The 22,569-nt window shown below is 35.3% G+C and overlaps 1 protein-coding gene across 1 annotated transcript; it reads left to right on the top strand.

Moving 5' to 3' along the window:
• Nucleotides 1-21,150: 21,150 nt before the first annotated feature.
• On the top strand, nt 21,151-21,953 carry LOC145807946 (wound-induced protein 1-like). The gene has a single exon (XM_082907010.1). The coding sequence runs from the start codon at nt 21,228-21,230 to the stop codon at nt 21,720-21,722; it is 495 nt and encodes a 164-aa protein (XP_082763136.1). The 5' UTR covers nt 21,151-21,227; the 3' UTR covers nt 21,723-21,953.
• Nucleotides 21,954-22,569: the final 616 nt, after the last annotated feature.

The following is a 22,569-nucleotide window of genomic DNA, read 5'->3' as shown; positions in this document are numbered from 1 at the left end:
AAGAGATCAACCTTATTCACTTTATCTTTAGCTGCCTTTACACTACAACATATAAGAGTTTTAGAGATCAAATTTTTTAGTCTCTAAAAGTAAAAATTTTGTTGTAAAAGATATTTATGGACCAATTTCTATCATCTTGAGGATAGTCACTAAAAAGTCGTCTTGAAAAGTCAAAAATAAGGATTTTAGCGACAAAATTTTGAAAATATTACTACTAAATAGACTTTTAGGGACAAAATAATTTGATCTCAAAAATATTTTATTTTGTTAGACAAAAAATTTGGTCCCAAAAGGATAATAATTCATCACTAATGTTCAATTTTCGTTGCTAAAAATATAATAATAATATTTTTCGCAACAAAAATATTTGGTCCCTCAAAAATATTTTTGTCCCTAAATTTTAGTCTCTAAAACCTTAATTTTTTGTAGCGTTAGCTTACTAGATACATCCCCAAACACCTCATTATTTCATTTTTTTAGAGCTAACTTAAGTTGTTTAAGTTTACTCTGTAAAATGTAACCTGCCCATCCTTCTACTATAGATTCTTTCCTAGACTTCTCCAGTAAAGATGCAAAGTTAGGATGCAAGGTCCAAGAATTTATAAATCTGAAAGGCCTAGGACCCCAGTTCCTATCATTCTGTAACAACCCGAAAATTTAAGGTGTCCCTTAAATTTTATATTAGTATTATTTAATTATATATGATTTCAAAAAAATAATTTTAACTTTATATTATTATTCGATATTATTTTCTAAGTATTGTAATATTTTTATTATATTTTTCTCTATATTTTTCCTAGACCAAAATACACTGAAATATAATATTTTCGGTACAACAAAAGACGTGCCCCGCAAGTGTCTTGTCGCCCACGCTTTTTCACAATATATATAGACGAGCCAATCAATCTGAACCGCATCAACTTTCCTAAAACACTTTTACTCTCTCTCTCCCTCTCTCTCTAATTGTTTTGTTTTATATATAAACCTTTGAGTTTAGTTTGGAGTATTTGGTGGGTCGCAGTAAACGAAAGGTAAAAGTTGGAATTAACATTAAGGTGAGTTATATTATATCTTGAGTCACCATAATATATTTTACATATGTTTTGAGTTGCCATAATTTATTTTAGGTAAATTGTGTTTTAATTATGTTATTTATTTTATGAATCTTATTTTATATACTAAAGAAAACCCATGGATATAACTGTTTATTAAAATGTATTCTGTACCGTGGTTATGATTATTTGTTTATATGATCTCTGTATTATATACTCTGTATTTTAATATCAAGTTTTGTTTGGCCAATAATTATCCATGGTGAATTTTATGCCCTTATGTTCTTAGTATAATATTTCTAACTCTGCCATGTGCTTATAGTTATTTACTAATTTTCAGGAAACGATGTAATTCAGAAATAGCTTTTGAAAAGTCTTAGAAGCGGGGATGTAGAATAGACACACAGAGCACTTTTATAGTATTTATAATTCAATTATTCATATGTAAATATCGATCTTTTGGTCAATAAGTTTTTGTTATAAAAACAAAAGCTCCAATGATTGTTTTAGTACCCTTACTTAAATTTTTTTCCACTCGTGTTTAGTAATTTATTTAAGAATTGGCCGGAAGTAACTTCAATTACTAGCCATCACGATGCTTAACCCTCGGGTACGGGGAGCGGGTCGTGACACATTCTCCATCAACAATAAGGGACAATGATCAGATAAAAGTCTAGGCAATCTCCATAGCTTGAAATTAAACACCTCCAACCACTGAGGATTTGCTAAGAACCTATCAATTCTGCTCCATTTCCCCCTCCCCCCAGCATTACACCCAGTAAATTTCCTACCAAGGAGTGGTATATCTCCTACCAAGGAGTGGTATATCTGAGAACTCACAAGTATCAATAAAGCTGTTAAAGTCTCTTGTTCCCCTATCTCTCAACCCCCCCCCCCCCCCCCCCCCCCATTCCTTATTTCATTAAAATCTCCTCCTAAGCACCGAGGTTTAGAAAATATGGATTTCAAGTTACATAGGACTTCCCACAACTTACTTCTATAACCCACTACATTCGGAGCATAGACGTTCACTAATACACCTTCAAAAGAATTCAAAAAATACCTGAGAGTAAAATGAAATTCCTGTTACTGCGGCAATCAAGAAGTTGGAACATCCCTGGATCCCAAATGCACAACAAACCACCTACTAAAGCATCTGAGTTCACACACATGAATTTCATTTTATCCCTAGGCCAAAGTGATTTCACCTTAATTTGAGAAAGGCTCTGGCTCTTAGTTTCTTGAAGCAGAACAATATCAATCTTTCTCTCATGAACTAGCCTCCTAATCTTACCCCTCTTTTCCCTTCTCCCCAAACCTCTACAATTCCAAGATAAAATCTTCATGGATAATGAAAATCTACTTTGTAACTCACCCATCGGAACTACTTAAGCCGCAATCTCTACCCCACCTCGAATCCTTCCTTTGTCCTTCAATTCCATCTATGTAACCATCTTTAAAGCCTTATCTTCTTTTGCATTAAACTTGATCCCCAAAGCATAACCCATTTGAATGGTAGCTTGAGCTTCTTCACGAGCTAGAACACCAACCTCCGAGTTGTTACCCAATGCCCCAGAAATAGAAATAGCAGCTGCAGCTGGTCTAAAAACTATACCCTTGGATCCTCTCTTGCTAGTTGATGCACCGTTATGACCATAATTTCAAATAAAACCAAAAAAAGCCTCTCATCTACAACTATTTAACATTCCCTGATTTCCTTCTATCTTTCTTCTTACCTTTACTTTTCAACTGATCCCTTATCAAATGAGATTTGGTGGGCTGATTTGCCACCAAACATGGCCTCATTCAACTTCAACTCCTTCCAACCCACTACTCAGAGACTTGGCCTGGCCCAAAACAACCTCTAAATTAATTCCAGGCCTCTTTTGTCCCGACCCACTAAAGCTCCTTATGGAACTAGGCATATAAACCTGACCATCCACTCTTTGATATACCTCACCAGCCTCCATTTCAGAATTCACCAACCTCAACCAAGGCCAGCCCTGAGGTTTAGGCGGCCTAAGGTGAACTTTGAAAATGGAGGCCCCTCTTACATTGAAAAAAAAAAATTCATGAATAAACGATAAGTTATAAATTTTTTATTTATTGGTAGTCACAAAAAAATTTCCTTGCACATATAATCATTAAAATTGTAAACAAAACAATTTAATGAAACAAAATTAGGGCAAAAAAATTAGGAAAAAATTATTCAATTAAAACTGATAAAGACGTAGATAAAAAAATTTGGGCAAAATTATTTATTCTACTAAAATCTAATAGATAAAGAAGGTTAAAAAAAAAAAAAATAGGGCCCATATATTGTATGTATTATTTTTCTTGGGTCCAAACATTTTTTTTTTATATATATATTTTCATTTTAATAAATATAAGCAAAAAAACTACACTTATAAATAAGTATGGGCTAAACCATACATGGACCTGATAACATATTTTGGGACCCTTTAAATTGATCCTAAAACCCCCCCAAAAAAAAACATTGAACCTATAATATTTTATCAAATTTGAAAGCTCTATTTTTAGGCCAAAATTTTAGAGCCTAAGGCCCAGGCCTTAGGCCAGGGCCGGCCCTGACCTCAACATTGAATTCTTTTCACATGCGCCACCTTCACTTGTGCTTCCCAAGTTACATTTTGTTTCAGCTACTACATGCAACCAACCATTATCATTCTCCCACACAACACTTTTGGCCAGCAAATTCAGTCCATTAATCGGCTCCATGTCATTCCTCCTATCCACCTCATCATGTGTGTCAACTGCCATGTCATCGTTCTCCTCCACCATCTTCTCCCTCCTCTGATCGTGTGACCAGAGATCAGCCATGGTATAAAATCCTCAGTTCTTATCATGGCAACCACCAAAAACCACACGATGGTTGGCCTAGTGGGTGACAACTAGGACCTCCCAAGTCTCAGGTTCGAATCTCCTAACCAATAAATACATACCTTAGGGTTATGGACCGCAAGGCGTAAACTCTTGAAAGGCTTGTTCGGGCTGTAAGTTGTTTGGGGTGTACTAATAAGTACACACTTTTTATCTTTTTATCTTTTTTAGGTCACATCACTTCTTTACTTTTCTGCATATCTTTTCATAAAAAGTCAAAAAATACACTTATTTATATCATCTCAAATCATGGTCTTATGTATGTAAACTGATTCAGAATACCTACATAACAAAAAAAAAAAAAAAACAAAAACAAAAACAAAACAAAATAAAAAAAGACAACCTCCAAAAGCCATAATAAATTATAATGGTAATTACATGCCTGAAACTTTAGACCGCAAAAAGTTTAATCAAATATCAAATACAAGTAAAAACGATACTCACCAGCAAAAAAATGAGTAACTAAATAGAAGCCAAACTTGGGCAAGTCCAAAAAAAAATAATGATTGTGAAACTAACAGAATTAAATCTCGTTTGAAAATATATTATTTTAAGGGATCTTTTTTTGATAAATTCACTTTCTAAGAGTTTTATTCCATCCAACTCATATTTTTTTTGACTATTACATTAGGTCCTATTTGAGATAAGAAGACCAAAATACCCTTTTCATCTACTTATGTTCCATTTAGTTCACATTATTTTCTTATGTTTCAATAAGTCCTATAGGTGACATAATTACCAAAATACCCCTAATGTGAATGTTCACACCGTCAATGTGAATGTTCATATTGTCAATGTGTAGGGGCCCGGTCCATGTCGATCTTCATGGGTGCCTGAAAAAATTCGAGTCGAGGCGGGGCGGGCGCAACCCATTGACAATGTGAATATTTACATTGACATGTTAACATTCACATTAATAGAAGTGTAAAATTGGCCCGCGTCCCATGGCGGCGCGAAACCCGCCCGTGGCCCATGGGCAGCCCGGGGTGGGCCCGGTCCAGCCGTTGACAATGTGAATATACACATTGATATGTTAATATTCACATTGATAAGAGTATAAAATTGGCCCGCGGCCCATGGGCGGCCAAAAGCCCGTCCACGGCCCAGGGCGGGCCCGGCTCGTTGACAATGTGAATATTCACATTGACATGTTAACATTCACATTAATAGGAGTGTAAAATTAGCCCGCGCCTCGTGGCTGCCCGAAACCCGCCCACAACCTGTGGGCGGCCCGTGGCGGCCCGGGCCCGGCCCGGCCTGTTGACAATGTGAATATTCACATTGACATGTTAACATTCACATTGATAAGAGTATAAAATTGGCCAGCGGCCTAGGGCGGGCCCGGCCCGTGGGCAGGCTTCGGGCAGCCCACGGGCCGCGGGCCAATTCTACATTCCTATCAATGTGCATTTTAACATGTCAATGTGAATATTCACATTGTCAACGGGTCGGACCGAGCCTATCCCGGGCCGCGGGCAAGCTTCGGGCAGCAGGTAAATTTTACACTCCTATCAATGTTAATGTTAACATGTCAATGCGAATATTCACATTGTCACGGGTCAGGCCAAACCCGCCTCGGGCTGCGGTCGGGCTTCGGGCCGCCCACGGGCTGAGGGCCAATTTTACACTCTTATCAATGTGAATGTTAATATGTCAATGTGAATATTCACATTGTCAACGGGCTGGGTCGGGCCCGCCTTGGGCCGCTGGCCAATTTTATACTTGTATCAATGTGAATGTTAACATGTCAATGTGAATATTCACATTGTCAACAGGCCGGGCCGGGCCCGCCCCAGGCCGCCCATGGGCCATGGATGGGTTTCAGGCAGCCACGAGGCGCGGGCTAATTTTACACTCCTGTCAATGTGAATATTCACATTCTCAACGGGTCGGGCCGGGCCCGCGCCCGGGAGGCGGGCAGGCGGGCATTTGGCCGTCCATGGGTCGCGGCCCAATTTTATACTCTTATCAATGTGAATGTTTACATGTCAATGTGAATATTCACATTATCAACAGGCCGGGCCGGGCCGGGCCGCCCATGGGCCGTGGGCAGGTTTCGGGCAATCACGAGGCGCGGGCTAATTTTACACTTCTATCAATGTGAATGTTAACATGTCAATGTGAATATTCACATTGTCAACGGGCCGGGTTGGGCCCGCCCTAGGCCGCTGGCCAATTTTATACTCCTATCAATGTGAATGTTAACATGTCAATGTGAATATTCACATTGTCAACGGGCTGGGTCAGGCCCGCCCTGGGCCGCTAGCCAATTTTATACTCCTATCAATGTGAATGTTAATATATCGATGTGAATATTCACATTGTCAACGGGCCGGGTCGAGCCCGGCTTGGGCCCCTGGCCAATTTTATTCTCTTATCAATGTGAATGTTAACATGTCAATGTGAATATTCACATTGTCAACAGGCCGGGCCGGGCCCTCCCCAGGCCACCAATGGGCCGTGGGCTGGTTTCGGGCAGCCACGAGGCGCGGGTTAATTTTACACTCCTATCAATGTGAATGTTAACATGTCAATGTGAATATTCACATTGTCAACGGGCCGGGCCAGGCCCGCCCGGGTAGCGGGCGGGCGGGCTTTTGGCCGTCCATGGGCCGCAGGCCAATTTTATACTCTTATCAAGGCGAATGTTAACATGTCAATGTGAATATTCACATTGTCAACGGGCCGAACCGGGCCCGCCCCGGGCCACCCATAGGCCGCGAACGGGTTTCGCGCAGCCACGGGACGCGGGCCAATTTTACACTCCTATTAATGTGAATGTTAACATGTCAATGTGAATATTCACATTGTCAACGGGCCGGGCCCGGCCCGGCTGGCGGGCCGGTTTCGGGCCGCCTACAGGCCAATTTTACATTCCTACCAATGTAAATTTTAAAATATGAACGTTCACGTCATAAAATTGCTAACCGTTCAAAAAATATTTATAAGGATATCAAAATTAAATATAAGGGCATAACTGTCCAAGAAAATAGTGTAAATCAAGAAAAATGACTTTATGGAATAAAACTATACATACATGGGACTAAATGGGTTAAAAAATTCCTTCATGGACTTCTTGGGTTAAAACACTTCTAAATGGGATTTATCAATAATTTGCCCTTATTTTAATAATTTTTTAATTTTATGGTTAAAATATGAGATAAAAAAAATTATTATGTTTGGCATAATTTTTTGATTTTTTACCAAAAGATGTACAAAAAATAAAGAGAAAATTTTTAAACTAAAATATTGAATTGCCAAAAGAGACCTAAAGAAAATGTATGGAAGTTTTCTTGATTTGGACTATAATTTTAAAATTATAGAATTAGCAGCAAAACTAATCACATGAAATATAAGAGAAGTAACTTGAGTGAAATAGAAGTTTCATCGATAAATCACATTAAGGTCAAGTTTGGCATACTCTAAATAATTCATCTTTTTATTTTGTATTTTTTTTTTCATTACATCACCTCTCTACTTTTCTACATATCTTTTCGTAAAAAAAATAAAAAAAATACACTTATTTAAATCATCTCAAACAACCCTTAATTTTGAGTGTGACCACATCACACTAATTTTAAATTTAAATCATACACATTATTTTAGAGATGCTTTAAGGATACAGCTTCGGAGTACTTTCTTTGGTTGGTTGCTTAATTGATTATGTGTCTCTAGAATTATCGTAAAACATGACTATTTTAATTATTTCTTTTTTAAATGTTATAGTCGTTATCATGGGTCATGATCATCTTCCTGCTATATATATACCCGCTGTATTAGGTGAATCTTGAAAAACCTATCGATGTCATGACATATAGAGTTAATATTTGCAAAATTACATTACAGTACTTATGCGCTTATCGCTTTTTGTTAATGTGTGATCAGTGGCACTACTAATATTCACCAATTCTGTGGAAGCAAGGGAATAACAATACATGAAAATTATTTTATAATAAATAAAAAAGAGGAAGAAGAGATCAAATTTAATCTCATTTTAGATAGAATTTAGTATTGAGATCAACTTGGCTGTCGTCATCATAGGAGGATTGGGTTATTTAGTTCTCCTCTGTAAATTTATTATGGGTCTCATTTTAATACCTTATATATATATAATTTACAAAATAAATCAGATAGATTTAATAATTGTAATTATATGATTTTATCACAATTATCTTTAAAATATAAACTATAAGTGTAATTTCAAAAATAGTTCATTTAGTTTTTTTAAATACAAATAATATAAAATTATATAGTTACAGTTATCGGATCAATTTAATTTAATTTTTTTTATGAATAATTTATATAAAAATACTTAGAAAATCAATAAATCAGATCATCAAAATGAAACTTGTGATAAGTCCACGAGTTTGAACTAAACCGACCCCACCGATCCTAAAAAGAGGACTAGGGAACTGCTTTGTTTAGTACTAGTGCATGCCCGTACCTAAAGACATAGTATAATTAATAATGAGATCAAAATATAATTGAGTATAAAATTATTAAGTTAAAATGTAACTTATCAAATTTGTTGCTAAAAATTTGATGTGAAAACATAAATACATGTCCTATTAGTTATTCGGAAATAAAAATATGTTATCTTTGTCACTGAGGTGGGTTTTTCAGTCTTTAAACAAATCACACCATCATCATTATCTCTCTTATCTCTCTTATCTCTCATTGTGAAAAGATTATATTTTAATAGTAAAACCAAACTTTTTTTTTTTTTTTTTTTTTTGTTAACAGAACCCAATTTAAACCCAATTCAAATTTTGAACTCAAATTTGTTCACCAAAGAAAAAATTATTTTCCAAAAAAAATCTTCCAATTATATTTTGATCTCATCATTAAATATAAATATTTCTAATGATGTTTCGTCTTTTAATAGCCAAACAACTTCAATTTTTTTTTATTTATTTAAATTTTGAATTCAACTTTGTAAACTAAAAGATTTCACAAATATTTTTTAACATGATTATAATCACCAGCCAGCACACAAAGCAAATGCGAAAAAATAAATAAATAAATAAATAAAAATAACAGGGACCAATTTCCCATCCCTTTTGCCTCCAAATTCCTATTCCCTACTCTCTTATTTTATTTTATTTTACTTTATTTTATTTTTTATATATACATTTTCTATACTAACTACAAAAACTCATAAATTTAGGACATGCTCTTCACTTTTAAGAGCATAAAGCACATAAACCCATAAATCTAGGGCATGCCCAGGTTATAGAAAACAAAATAAAATAAAATAAAAATAATATTTGGTTTCTCACTCCTCTTCCTCTCTCTCCCTACCTCTCTCGCCCAACCCCTCCACTTCCAAACCCTCATTTTACAATTTCTTCCAAAACCTCAGTCTCTCTCATGGACAACAACCCAAGATTCAAAAACTCTTACCGTCAATTAGAATCCAAAATCATCCTCTCCATACAGTTACACCACCCTTATTGACAACAACCCTCTCCGAAACCACCATCATTGCCACCCCAAGACGCCTCTTCCACGCCGCCTCCAACACAACGCAGTAGGGCAAAAACTTTATCTGCGACTATCTACCACAACACTACCATCGGCCGCGACTTCAACAGGTATCATACGGTGATGGTTTGTTTGGATCCAGTGCTCCCCATGCCGAAAATGCTACACTCAGACCGACCCAATCTTTAATCTGACCAAATTGACTTGCTGAACTACAACAACCGTCAGATGTGTCTCTACCAAGTATTGTATAGCAATGATTCGTTCACGGTGGTCGATTTCTCAACCGAAATGTTGACGTTTCGGAGGACCAGAGTCCCCAATGTTGCTCTCGGATACGGTCACAGTAACGAAGGCTTGTTCGTCGACGCCGCCGGGTTATTGGGTTTGTATCGGGAGAAGTGAGGCTGAAAGACAAAAGAGAGTGTTTAGTGACACTGGAAATTAAGAAATGAGGCTGAGAGCCTTAAGAGAGATAAAAGAGTTTAGAGACAAAGTGAGAAGAGCCTAAGGGAAGAGAGTAAGTGAATGTGTGTTTTGAAATTTAAAATCTGAAAAGTGAGGCTGAGAGAAAAAGAGATAGGAGAGTGTAGAGAAAAAATGAGGTGAGACGTGAGAGAGAAAGAGGGAGGGTGGGTGGGTGCAAAGTTTTAGATGGTGATGTTAGATGTGAAGATGTTGTTGTGCATAAAGCATAGCAGCAACTGTTGCACATGTTACGGTATCGTTTTTTTTATTTTTTGGCTCATTGTTGTTGAATGGTATTTGCTTTTAAAATTATTCCTTGTGGCAAAATGTTTCACTAATTTTCTTATTGGTTTCATTTATTTAAAGAAAAACCTTTGACCAAAATATTACTGATTTTCTTATTGGTTATTAAAAAATATTATGCTTAGAACCTATCTCTGAGTATTTGTTCAAAATCAAATAATGTTAGAAAATTTTAAATTTTTAATACATATTTAAATATATATATATATATATTATATTAAAAATGTAAACATGTATATAAATATCTAAAACTGTGTAAGAATATGTAAAATGTGTATTAAAATTTTAATTTTTTGAACATTATCTAATTTTTAACAATTTGTAGCCTAGTTTTTTAAATACAACCAATAAGAAAATCAATAATTATTTGGTTAAGTTTTTTGGGGAAATTATAAAAATAATTAATTAAAAAACAAAACAAAACAAAACTCCTAGGATTTGATCCTTATAACAAAATAAGCCCTTAGATTTTAATTTTATCAATTTAAACATTAATATTTTGATTTGTTTCCAATCTAAACTGTTTATCTATTTATATTAAGTAAAACTAACGAAAAAAATGATATTTTAGCCATTAACTGAATAAAAAATGATATTTTAAACATTTTATGTATACTTACATTAAGTTTAATGGCTAAAATACACTTTTATGTCGGTTTTATTTAATAAAAATAGATAAATAATTTAGATTAAAAAAATAAGGGTTTAAATTAAAAAAAATTAAAACCACAAGATTTATTTTATTACCATGGTGAAACTCTAAGATTTTTTTTTTGGTTGTGATTTGTCCAAGTTTTTTTTATATATATTTTTTAAATTGCAGTCAAACTTTGTCAATAGATACTTTTAAAAGTCCAATATCATTTTATATACACACAAAAATAAATAAATAAATAAACAAAAAATAAATAAAATTAAAAAACAAACCAAAGACTCATTCCCAAAGAAGACAATTACATTGGAGAAAGTAGTGCACTACACTTGAAATTTGCGAAAAGACAAAAAAAAAAAAAAAAAAAAAAAGAAAGAGGGAGAAGAGGTGGGTGGATAATTGAAAAGACTCAAAAAATTAGAGAAAGAGAGATATATTTTGAGGGAAAAAGCAAAAGTAAAGAAATCATCTTGACTCTTAAATTGTCAGATGAAATAATATAAACCGTTGATTCAAAATGTATCTCTAATACATTTTGACATATTTTCAAAAATCGCCCTGCCATATTATATAGATATTATTATCAATAATGTTACATTCACACTATTTCTTCTCCCTACAATCTTCCTAATTGAGGTGGCAAGATAGAATGCTTGTAAAGAGAGTTTTGAGAAAATATTTGAATGTGGATTAATTTTTCAAATTTTGCTTGTCATGTTATTTGGGGAGTTTTGGAGGAAAAATTGTATCATTTTTCTGTTATTATCTGTAGGCATTTTTTTTTTTATCGGTAAAAAAAATAAATTTTATTAATGACAACAAGCATACATTACATATGGGTATACATTAATAAAGAAAAGACAAAAACAAATAATATCTTAATCTAATTCTAATTAGGTTGACACCAAAAAAAAATACCCAATTACGCAGACATGTTCTATGCACCAAATCACGTACGCGTGCAATTTTCAATTATTCTACTAGTAAACTATAATCTTCGTATCATTTTATTATTGTTTGAAAAACAACTATATTATTTAACAACTATTGCAAAATCACCACCAATAATACTGGTTTTATTTATTATTTATTTTTTAAAAAACTATTTTCTTGAGAGGATAAGGTTTGTAGACCTAAGGGGTAGCATGCTTGTTTCTTTTTTCTATTAAAAAATAAAATCATGAATTGCCATTTCATTAATGGACAACTACGTGTAGGTGAGAGTTGGAAAAAAAAATTTCTAACACATGAAGGCGTGCAAATGACACTTGTACTCTTACTGTTGGAGAAAAATGGTTGAATAACAAATTGCCTCATAAATGTGTATATAACTCACACATTTAAGGCTCATCAGTTTTACAAAATTGATTGGGCAGTTTTGCTAGCATTAGTTGCCAGCCTTGATGGCTAGAGGCTCCTCCCCTCTCCCCCATGATGTATAAAAGGAGGCCCTATTCCTTGAAAAGAGATATAGAATTTTTCCTTGACATCCATACACTGTCAGTCTACTTCTCCTATAATTTTCTTCCTGAGAGAGAGTGCTGCCGTTGTCCGTTCGCTAAGCTAATCAGAAGGTGCTTCTGTTGTAGCTGGTAAAAACCGTCGTATCTTGGGGAGTAGACGCCGGCGTACCTCCAGCACCCAACGATGAGGCGGCGAATATATTTTAAGGAGACTGTGGTATCACACAAGCTTCTGTTTGCTTCCTTTAACCATTTTATATTTTATCTGTATTTTATTCAGCATTTTATTTTTCCTAGGATTGAAGGTTTGTTTTGTTCATCTCATAATTTTGCGATATGCAATGTGAAATTATGTAATGTGAGTAGTTTTTTCCAACAAACTTAAAATAGATTCAACGTTTATCATAGAATTAGATTAATAGATTCATAGGTGTGTGCAATAATTTTGCATGTAATTGGCCACTGGTAGTACTAGCGAGTTAATTAGTTTATTAGATGCATGTACACAGGGTTAAACTTTTGATTTTGCCATTTTGTGTATGCTACTGTTTGGTCTTCCCATGGCATAGAATAGGCCACTATTATCAATAGGGAAGAAGAGTTCCATTGGTGCAACGTTAATTCACTATATTTTCTAATTAATTTATTAATTTATGGTGTACCGGTTCATGCCTTGTATTTCTAGATTTACATGCTTCTAGTTCACATGCTTCTAGTTTACAATATAAATTACATGTTCATTCGGGTTTAATTTTTAGTGTAATTTACATTTCTAGCATGTTTATTAGGTAGTAAATTTTCATGTAACTTGCACCTATTAATCTTTAATTTAGGTGTGAAGTTATAAAGTTTATAACTTGCGTATATTTAAATTCATGTTAATTTCTCTAGAATTATTTGCATGTTAATCATGTCATTTGCAATTCTTGCCTAGTAATGTGATTTAAGTATTTAGGAGTTATAAAATGTTTGTAACTTGCCTCAATTAAATACATGTTTAGTGTATTATAAGTTCATATGTAACCTTTACCAATTTAAAATATGGTTTAATTATATTTAATTTAAGTCTGTAACTTATATAGTTAATTACATATTTATTATGCAATTAATTTTTTACAGTTTTTTTTTAGTTTAAATTCTAGATATGTAACTTAAGGGTTGGTTTTAATCTTTACTTACAGTTATTTATTAGTTTGTTTGCTAGTACCCTCCCCTTCAATCACTACTTTGCCAAAAGCAAAGAAAAGCTGAGGGAGGTTTTGTTGTATTTTGCTGCTAACTCTTTATTGCAGGAATACCTATGGAAATGGGAAAAAGGATTAATTTGGACTAAATATTTGAAGCAATTGTTTGCTTGAGTGTTCAATTGTGGTTATTCATCAATATGTAAAGCACGTTTTATTTGCTCGTAATTATTATAGCAATTTTGTTGTAATTGCTTGTACAGTTTGGAACTTGGTATGTTTAACCTAGTTCATCCATTGGAAAATTTAATTCTTAAAGTTGTTTCCCATGGACTAGGAGTCAACATGCTCTTGAAAGTTTTGTCTAAGGTTAACTAGGTTTTAAGTGGGACCGGTATAACCCCTCTAGTCTTCCTGGAAACTTTCTTGACCATGTTCGATTCTCGGTTGCGTGGTGAAACTAATTTTGAATTAAATTTCCACTTGTCGGATTTTCTAGTGTTAAGTTTGATTTCTGGAAATACAGAATAGTGAAAATTCTGCTGTAATTTTTCAGAAATGGCAACTGTCTCTGATGCTGCTACTGCTGCTGCTAATGTTGGTGGGGATCCGAACCCCGAGGCGACTGGCTTGCCAACCCCTACTGTGATCTCTGTGGTCAATCCTCCTGTTGTTACTCCGGATGTTCCGGGAGGACCGCTCAATCATCACGAACACCCAGAGAAGTTCACGGGAGTGAATTTCAAGAGATGGCAGCAGAAGATACTGTTTTATTTGACTACTCTAAGCCTTGCGAGGTTTCTGAGTGAAGATGTACCAGCCGTAGAAGAGAATGTGCAAGATAAACAAAAGCTCACGGCTCTGAACGCTTGGAAACAAACAGACTTCTTATGCCAGAATTACATTCTAAACGGCTTGGCGGATCCGCTTTTTAACGTGTTCTATGCCAAGAAATCGGCTAAGGAGTTGTGGGATACCTTGAACAAAAAGTACAAGACCGAGGATGCTGGGGTAAAGAAATTTATCATCGGCCGGTTCCTGGACTTCAAGATGGTGGACTCTAAAACTGTCCTGAGTCAAGTCCAAGAGTTACAAATGATTCTACACGAGATACATGCAGAAGGGATAGTCCTAAGTGAGTCATTCCAGGCAGCTGCTTTGATTGAGAAGTTGCCTAACGGCTGGAAAGACTTCAAGAACTACTTGAAACACAAACGAAAGGAGATGACAGTCGAAGAGCTAGTTGTCAGGCTTCGGATTGAAGAGGACAACAGGAAAAAAGGAGGGAGTACCTCCACTGTCAAAGCCAACATGGTTGAGCATGGCGAGTCCTCGGGGGCGAGGAAAAAACCATCGATAGGCAAAAACTCAAAGTTGGGGGCTAGAGGAGGAATCTCCAAAAGGCCAGCCTACAAGCTAAAGGAGCCTACTTTTAGGTTCGATGGCAAATGCTTCAACTGTGGAAGTGACGGGCATCGGGCAGTTGATTGTCTGAAGAAGAAGCCCTACAGGAAAAACCCTCCCCATCACAAAAACTGGGCACATATGGCTGAAATGGAGGAATTGTCACACGATGTGGACGACATGCATCTGTCAGCCGTCGTGTCAGAAGTGAACATGGTGGGGTCAAACCCGAGGGAGTGGTGGGTGGACACTGGGGCCACTCGCCATATTTGTGCAGAGAAGAGAATGTTCACAACTTTCGAACCGGTTTCAAACGGGGAGAAGTTGTTTATGGGAAACTCTGCAACCTCAACTGTTGAGGGTAAAGGCAAAGTGATCCTGAAGATGACTTCAGGAAAAGAGCTGACTTTGAATGATGTCCTTTTCGTGCCGGACATTCGTAAGAACCTTGTCTCGGGGTCTCTCATAAGAAAGCATGGCTTCCGCATGGTGTTTGAATCAGACAAGGTTATGTTGACCAAGGGCGGAGTCTATATGGGGAAGGAATATATGTCAGGTGCTATGTTTAAATTGAATGTAATGACACTTATCCCTAAGATTAATGAGAAAGCTTCTTCTTCTGCTTATATGCTTGAGTCCCCTAATTTATGGCATGGTAGATTGGGTCATGTAAATTTTGACTCTTTACGTAGATTAATCAAGTTAGATCACATACCATCTTTCAAGATTAATCCACAACAAGTGTGAAACTTGTGTATAAGCAAAATTGACAAGGTCTTCTTTCATTCTATTGAAAGAAGTACCCAGCCTTTGGGTTTAGTGCATAGTGATGTGTGTGACTTGAAAGTTGTACAATCACGTGGTGGCAATAAGTAGTTCATCGCTTTTGTTGATGATTGCACTAAATACTGTTATGTGTATTTGCTTAAAAGCAAAGACGAGGCTATTGATAAATTTATTCTTTTTAAGAATGAAGTTGAGAATCAATTAAGCCGAAAAATCAAGGCATTGAGAAGCGATCGTGATGGTGAGTATGAATCCCCGTTTGCCGAGACTTGTGCTCAATTTGGGATAATTCACCAAACCACAGCGCCTTATTCGCCTCAGTCAAATGGTGTTGCTGAGCGGAAGAACAGGACGCTGAAAGAGATGATGAATGCAATGTTGATAAGTTCTGGGTTACCACAGAACTTATGGGGGGAAGCAATTCTCTCCGCGAATTATATTCTTAATAGAATACCATGGAAGAAAGTGGACAAGACTCCATATGAGTTGTGGAAAGGTCACAAGCATTCATATAAATACCTACGAATATGGGGGTGTCTTGCAAAAGTGGCGGTAACTACACCCAAACGGGTTAGGATAGGTCCGAAAATCGTGGACTGTATTTTCATTAGTTATACACAAAACAGTAGTGCATATAGATTTCTTGTGCACAAGTCTGATATTTCAGATATACACAAGAATACTATCATGTAATCTAGAAGTGCATCTTTCTTTGAAGATGTATTTCCGTGTCGTCCCCAAGACAGGGTTCCGAGTTCCATGAAAGAAATAGATTACCACGAAGACGATCACATAGATGATCACATGGATGATCAAACAGCTGATCAAATAACTGATCAAGTAGATGATCAAGCTAATGAAATAGATGAGCCAAGAAGGAATAAAAGAGCTAGAACCACAAAGTCTTTTGGTCCAGACTTCTTGACTTATATGTTAGAGGGAGAACCTTGAACGTTCCATGAAGCTGTGACTTCACCTGAAAGTCCTTTATGGAAAGAAGCAATTAAGAGTGAGATTGACTCCATCTTACAGAACCATACTTGGGAGTTGGTTGATCTACCCCCAGGCAGTAAGGCCTTGGGGAGTAAGTGGATCTTTCGAAGAAAGATGAAAGTGGATGGGTCAATTGACAAATATAAAGCTCGGCTAGTTATCAAAGGATACAAACAGCGAGAAGGCCTGGATTACTTTGATATGTATTCACCTGTGACAAGGATTGCATCCATTCGCATGGTGATTGCAATAGCAACTTTACGTGGTTTAGAAATACATTAGATGGATGTAAAGACAGCTTTCTTAAATGGAGATTTAGATAAAGAAATCTACATGGAGCAACCCGAGGGGTTTTCAGCTCCAGGAAAAAGTAAGAAAGTCTGTAAGCTTGTCAAGTCATTGTATGGTTTGAAGCAAGCTCCCAAACAATGGCGTGAGAAGTTTGACAATGCTATGTTGTCAAATGGGTTTTGAATCAATGAGTGTGATAAGTGCGTATATGTTAAAGGCACTGACAAAGGTTATGTCATTTTGTGTCTATACGTTGATGACGTACTCATTATTGGTAGCAATGATGAAATGATTAAAGCTACCAAAAGATTGTTAAACTCTAAGTTTGACATGAAGGATATGGGCCTTGCAGATGTCATTCTGGGTGTTAAGATCACCAGAACATCTGGTGGTATTGTACTTTCTCAAGCTCATTATGTTAATAAGATACTTGAGAAATTTGGAAAGTCAGATACAAGTATGTTTAGGACACCGGTAGACTTAAGTCTATATTTGACCAAGAATAATGGTGAGAGTGTCTTTCAACTAGAATATTCTCGGGTCATTGGGAGTTTGATGTATCTGATGAGTTGTACAAGGCCAGATATCGCCTACGCTGTTAGTAGGCTGAGTAGACACACGAGTAATCCTAATGCTACTCATTGGAAGGGCATTATGCGGGTGTTGGGGTATATCCGTTACACCCTGGATTATGGGCTGCATTATACCAGATACCCAGCGGTACTAGAAGGGTATAGTGACGCAAATTGGATATCTGATATAAAAGATTCCAAATCCACTAGTAGTTATGTGTTTACCCTCGAAGGGGCAGCCGTGTCTTGGAAATCTGCCAAGCAAACGTGTATCTCGAGATCAATGATGGAATCTGAGTTTATTGCTTTAGATAAAGCAACTGAAGAAGCTGAATGGCTTCACCAGTTTGTTGAAGATATTTCACGTTGGCCGAAACCTGTGCCAGCTATCAGTATTCATTGCGATAGCCAATCAGCGATTGGTCGGGACAGAGTAATATGTATAATGGAAAGTCTAGACATATCCGTCGTAGACATAATTCCATACGACAACTACTCTCAAATGGAGTTGTCTCTCTAGACTATGTCAAGTCTAAGGACAACATTGCGGATCCGCTAACCAAAGGGTTAACTCGAGAGTTAGTAGAAAAGTCGTCAAGATGAATGGGGTTAAGACCTTTAGTAAAGGTTACCGGAACGGAAAACCCAATCTAGTTGACTGGAGATCCCAAGATCTAGGTTCAAAGGAACAACCTAACTTCGTGTAACTGGTGAGTCACTGAAGAGGTAAATCCTCTTGCCCATTCCTTTATACAGTGATGCTCCGTGGGGGTGGAAGGTTAAGCTAATGCTTTTAATGACCTTAGTGATGTGGTATAATGAAATACCGTATCTAGGTCACCTATATGAGTGCGAAGTGGGGCTGCTTCTTTAAGAATTGCCAAGGCTGAATTCTTTAAAAACACTTACAAAACCAGGCTAGTGTTCCAGGGCCATACCGGACACACCAGTGAGAACAAGAACAATGGTTGGACTAACTCCTGTGTGAGGTCTATTGTCTCGGTTTACATAAACGGCAGAACAGTTCAAGACATCACGTTCACTGGTCAGCCAGTAAATCCGATAGGCTTTCACTACGAAAGGTTCAAGGCCAACAGCTACATTTTCTGATGCAGGGTTAGTCTATGTGTTCTCTCTCTTTCCGAGTCTTTGTTGATAAACGTTGAGCGTTTGCTGTATTCGGTCAATTTTTATTCATGTGGGGGATTGTTGGAAAAAAATTGTTGAATAAGAAATTGCCTCATAAATGTGTATATAACTCACACATTTAAGGCTCATCAGTTTTACAAAATTGATTGGGCAGTTTTGCTAGCATTAGTTGCCAGCCTTAATGGCTAGAGGCTCCTCCCCTCTCCCCCATGGTGTATAAAAGGAGGCCCTATTCCTTGAAAAGAGATATAGAATTTTTCCTTGACATCCATACACTGTCAGTCTACTTCTCCTATAATTTTCTTCCTCAGAGAGAGTGCTGCCGTTGTCCGTTCGCTAAGCTAATCAGAAGGTGCTTCTGTTATAGCTGGTAAAAACTATCGTATCCTGAGAAATAGACGCCGGCGTACCTCCAGCACCCAACGGTGAGACGGCGAATCTATTTTAAGAAGACTGTGGTATCACACAGGCTTCGGTTTGCTTCCTTTAACCATTTTATATTTTATCTGTATTTTATTCAGCATTTTATTTTTCTTAGGATTGAAGGTTTGTTTTGTTCATCTCATAATTTTGCGATATGCAATGTGAAATTATGTAATGTGAGTAATTTTGCCAATACTTACAACCTTTCATTTGCATATCACTACAAACACACTTACACCTCTCATGTATTTACATTTTTTTCCCTTAACTCCCACTTGCTTGTTGTTATCCCCTTTCATTAAAGTTCATGCTTCACCATTTTCTTTAATTCTTTCAAATATTTTTTAAGGAGAGTAATTGATTCAAAATTAACAACATTTCATTACAATGTAATTTTTTTTTTTTGAACTCTGGCATCCACTATACAATGGATCCCATATTCTAAAATATATGCAAAAAAATATATGTATTTTTAATAAAAATATTCCTTTCAGATACCAACCTTTTTTTCTTTTAAACCTCTAGATTTTATATATTTTGTTTTTTCTATCACAACAGTGGTTGGAGAGTCACCTTAATGTTCAACTACTCTCAAACGTAACGAATAGAAGGCATCATAATGCATAATCAGCAATACTACATATACTTAAATTTTTAATAACTCTACTAAAAAGGATTACAAACGAGGCGAATTGAGTCAGTTTTAGTATATTTAGATTTGTTTATTAAGATTTTAATTTAGTTCGAATACGAACTCAATAAAAATTTAATGAATCAAACTCGAGCCGAGTTAGCTTATGTTTTACTCGAGCTCAAGCCTGTTCGCAAACCTTAACGAGCCACAAAAATTATAAATTCATATTTGTGTATGCATCTAAAGTTATAATTAAAATTTTAATTATACAATTATATATACAATATATATATATATATATATAAATACACTAATAAAAAAATTAATATCTTACCAAAATAATAATATCTACTACCATTATTATATAAATATATTATCTATAGTTAACTATTATTTACAGATAAATAAATTTAACAATTATTTACATTTACATTATTTAAATTTATAAATAATATATTTTTTATTATTTAAATAAATATTAAATGAACCCAACTAACGAATCGAGCTAACGAGTCATGTTTTAGTATGTTTGGCTTTATTTATTAAGATTTTAACGAGTTTGAGCTCGACTTCAAACGTAATAAAAATTTAACGAATCGAATTCGGATGAACCCTTATCGAGCCGAGCTCGAGTTTGTTCACAAACGATTCTATTCATTTACAGTCCTATTAAAAACATACATGTCCAAACATCAATAAATGCTCAAATATCAAAAAAAAATTTTTTTTTAACCAATCACATTTGACAACCTATATTTTTAGTAAGATTATTATTATGTATAAAATTATTCATACATGATTGGGATCCCTTTTAATCCCAGTTTCTCAGCTATTCTAATAGATGGATACTGTTCAACTACTCTCTAATGCAATGATTTTTTATTTTATTTTATTTTTAAAAAAATAATAAATATGCAATTTTAAAAGAAAAATATGGTTCCGTTTGGTTTAGTTTTTAAATTAATATAATCTAATTTAATCTAATTATTTATTTTTAGATTAAAAAATCTAAAGAAACTATATTAATCTAAATTAATTTTTATAATCTAATTAATATAGTTTGTTTAGATTTTATTAGATTATAATCTAAAGTAATTTAGATTATATTAATTTAGATTAAAAAAATCTGACTCAATATTTGGTGAGTTAATAGATTTTAATAAATCTTTAATTTATAAAAAATTAAAAAAAAAAATTTAAAAATGCTAATATGGCATAATCTGAAAGTCCGACTATTCTATACTCACTAATATACAACGGATTCGACGCATTTTATATCCTAAATTTAAGTACGTTTTTTGCAGCTACATTGCAGCCGACATTTTTTTTTGTAAATTTAATTTTTTTTTCCCCCCTCCAATTGTTTGTATAAATAGCACCTCTCCCGCGCACACAAGAGTAACCCAAGTCCAGTCATTTATCAAGACTACACTACCCATTACATTACATTACAAGCCTTCCCTTCAAAATGGGAATCCATGGCCACCATCAGTCACCGGTGCCGGCAGCAAAGCCAAAAACTCAAAACAAAAACATTGCTAAAGCCCTATATAAGGCCTTGGCACGAGGCAAATTAGAGATCGTCGCTCAACTACTGGCTACTGACCTCGAGTGGTGGTACCATGGTCCTCCCAATTGCCAACACATGATGCTCTTGCTCACTGGAAAATCAAGGCACAACAATAGTACTGATGATGGGTTCAAATTTAAACCTCGGAGCATCACGTCCGTTGGCGACCTTGTGATCTTGGAGGGGTGGAATGAACTGAAAAGGTATTATTGGGTGCATGTTTGGACGATCAAAGACAGTGCAATCACTCAATTTCGTGAGTATTTCAACACGTGGCTCACTGTGCTTCTTCAGGTACCGGAGGAGGCGAGGAAGGAGAGCGTCAGGCTGTGGCAGAGTGAGCCAGAACAGCGTTTGAACCGATCGCTGCCAGATCTCATGCTAGCCGTTTGATGTTGTTTTAATTGGTTTGATCATCATATGAATGAAATTAGGCTATGATAATTAAGGAGTATGCATATCATATGTTAATAAAATGTGAAATTTTACATTCTCGCATAAGAACACGTATATGTGAGTGTACATCTATGCTAGGGAATGGGTTATACAACTTTCAATAGCATCTGTATCAAACATATTTTCATGAATATGATTCGAACGGTTTAATTTGTAAGATTTATTAAAGATATGATTTATGAAGGAAAATTTCCTTGAAAGAATAAAAAAACAATTATCAACAAAAAAGATAATTTATTAATAAAAAGATGTCGGAAGAAATTGTATCATATGCTTGACAAAAACATCAAAACTATATTGACACTTCAAAGAACATCTATACATTTATCTTAAAATAAATGAATAATTTATTTTAAAAATCATATTTATCGTTCATTTATTTTAAAACAAATATGTACTAATTATATGACTACGCAAGTCTGATAAAACTATTTTTTTCCATTAATAATTTGTTCAGCGTCTGAAAAGTGGGTTCAGAGTGAACACACTACGGGCCACAACGGCAGGTTGTGCTATGACCAACTCACAGCAGGACCTCGGTTCCATTTAGGCTTTTATCTCTATTAGTTGGTTTACTTTTATGAATATTATTGTAATCATATATAAATATAAACAAATAAAAATATTACAAAATTTGTGTATAAAATAATATGACTGCATTGAGAGTTAAAACATTAAAATAAAGTGTCAATTAAAATCATATTTAATTATAAAAATACCACCACATCATTTTCATAAAAATTTATGTACAATTTCTTCAGAATACCTGCAGAAGGTAAAAAGT

This window comes from Camellia sinensis, chromosome 14 (assembly GCF_055761805.1).
Source record: "Camellia sinensis isolate YWXY chromosome 14, ASM5576180v1, whole genome shotgun sequence".
NCBI lineage: Eukaryota > Viridiplantae > Streptophyta > Magnoliopsida > Ericales > Theaceae > Camellia > Camellia sinensis.
Note: the sequence above shows the minus strand (reverse complement) of the source record. Positions and strands in the feature narration are given on the sequence as shown.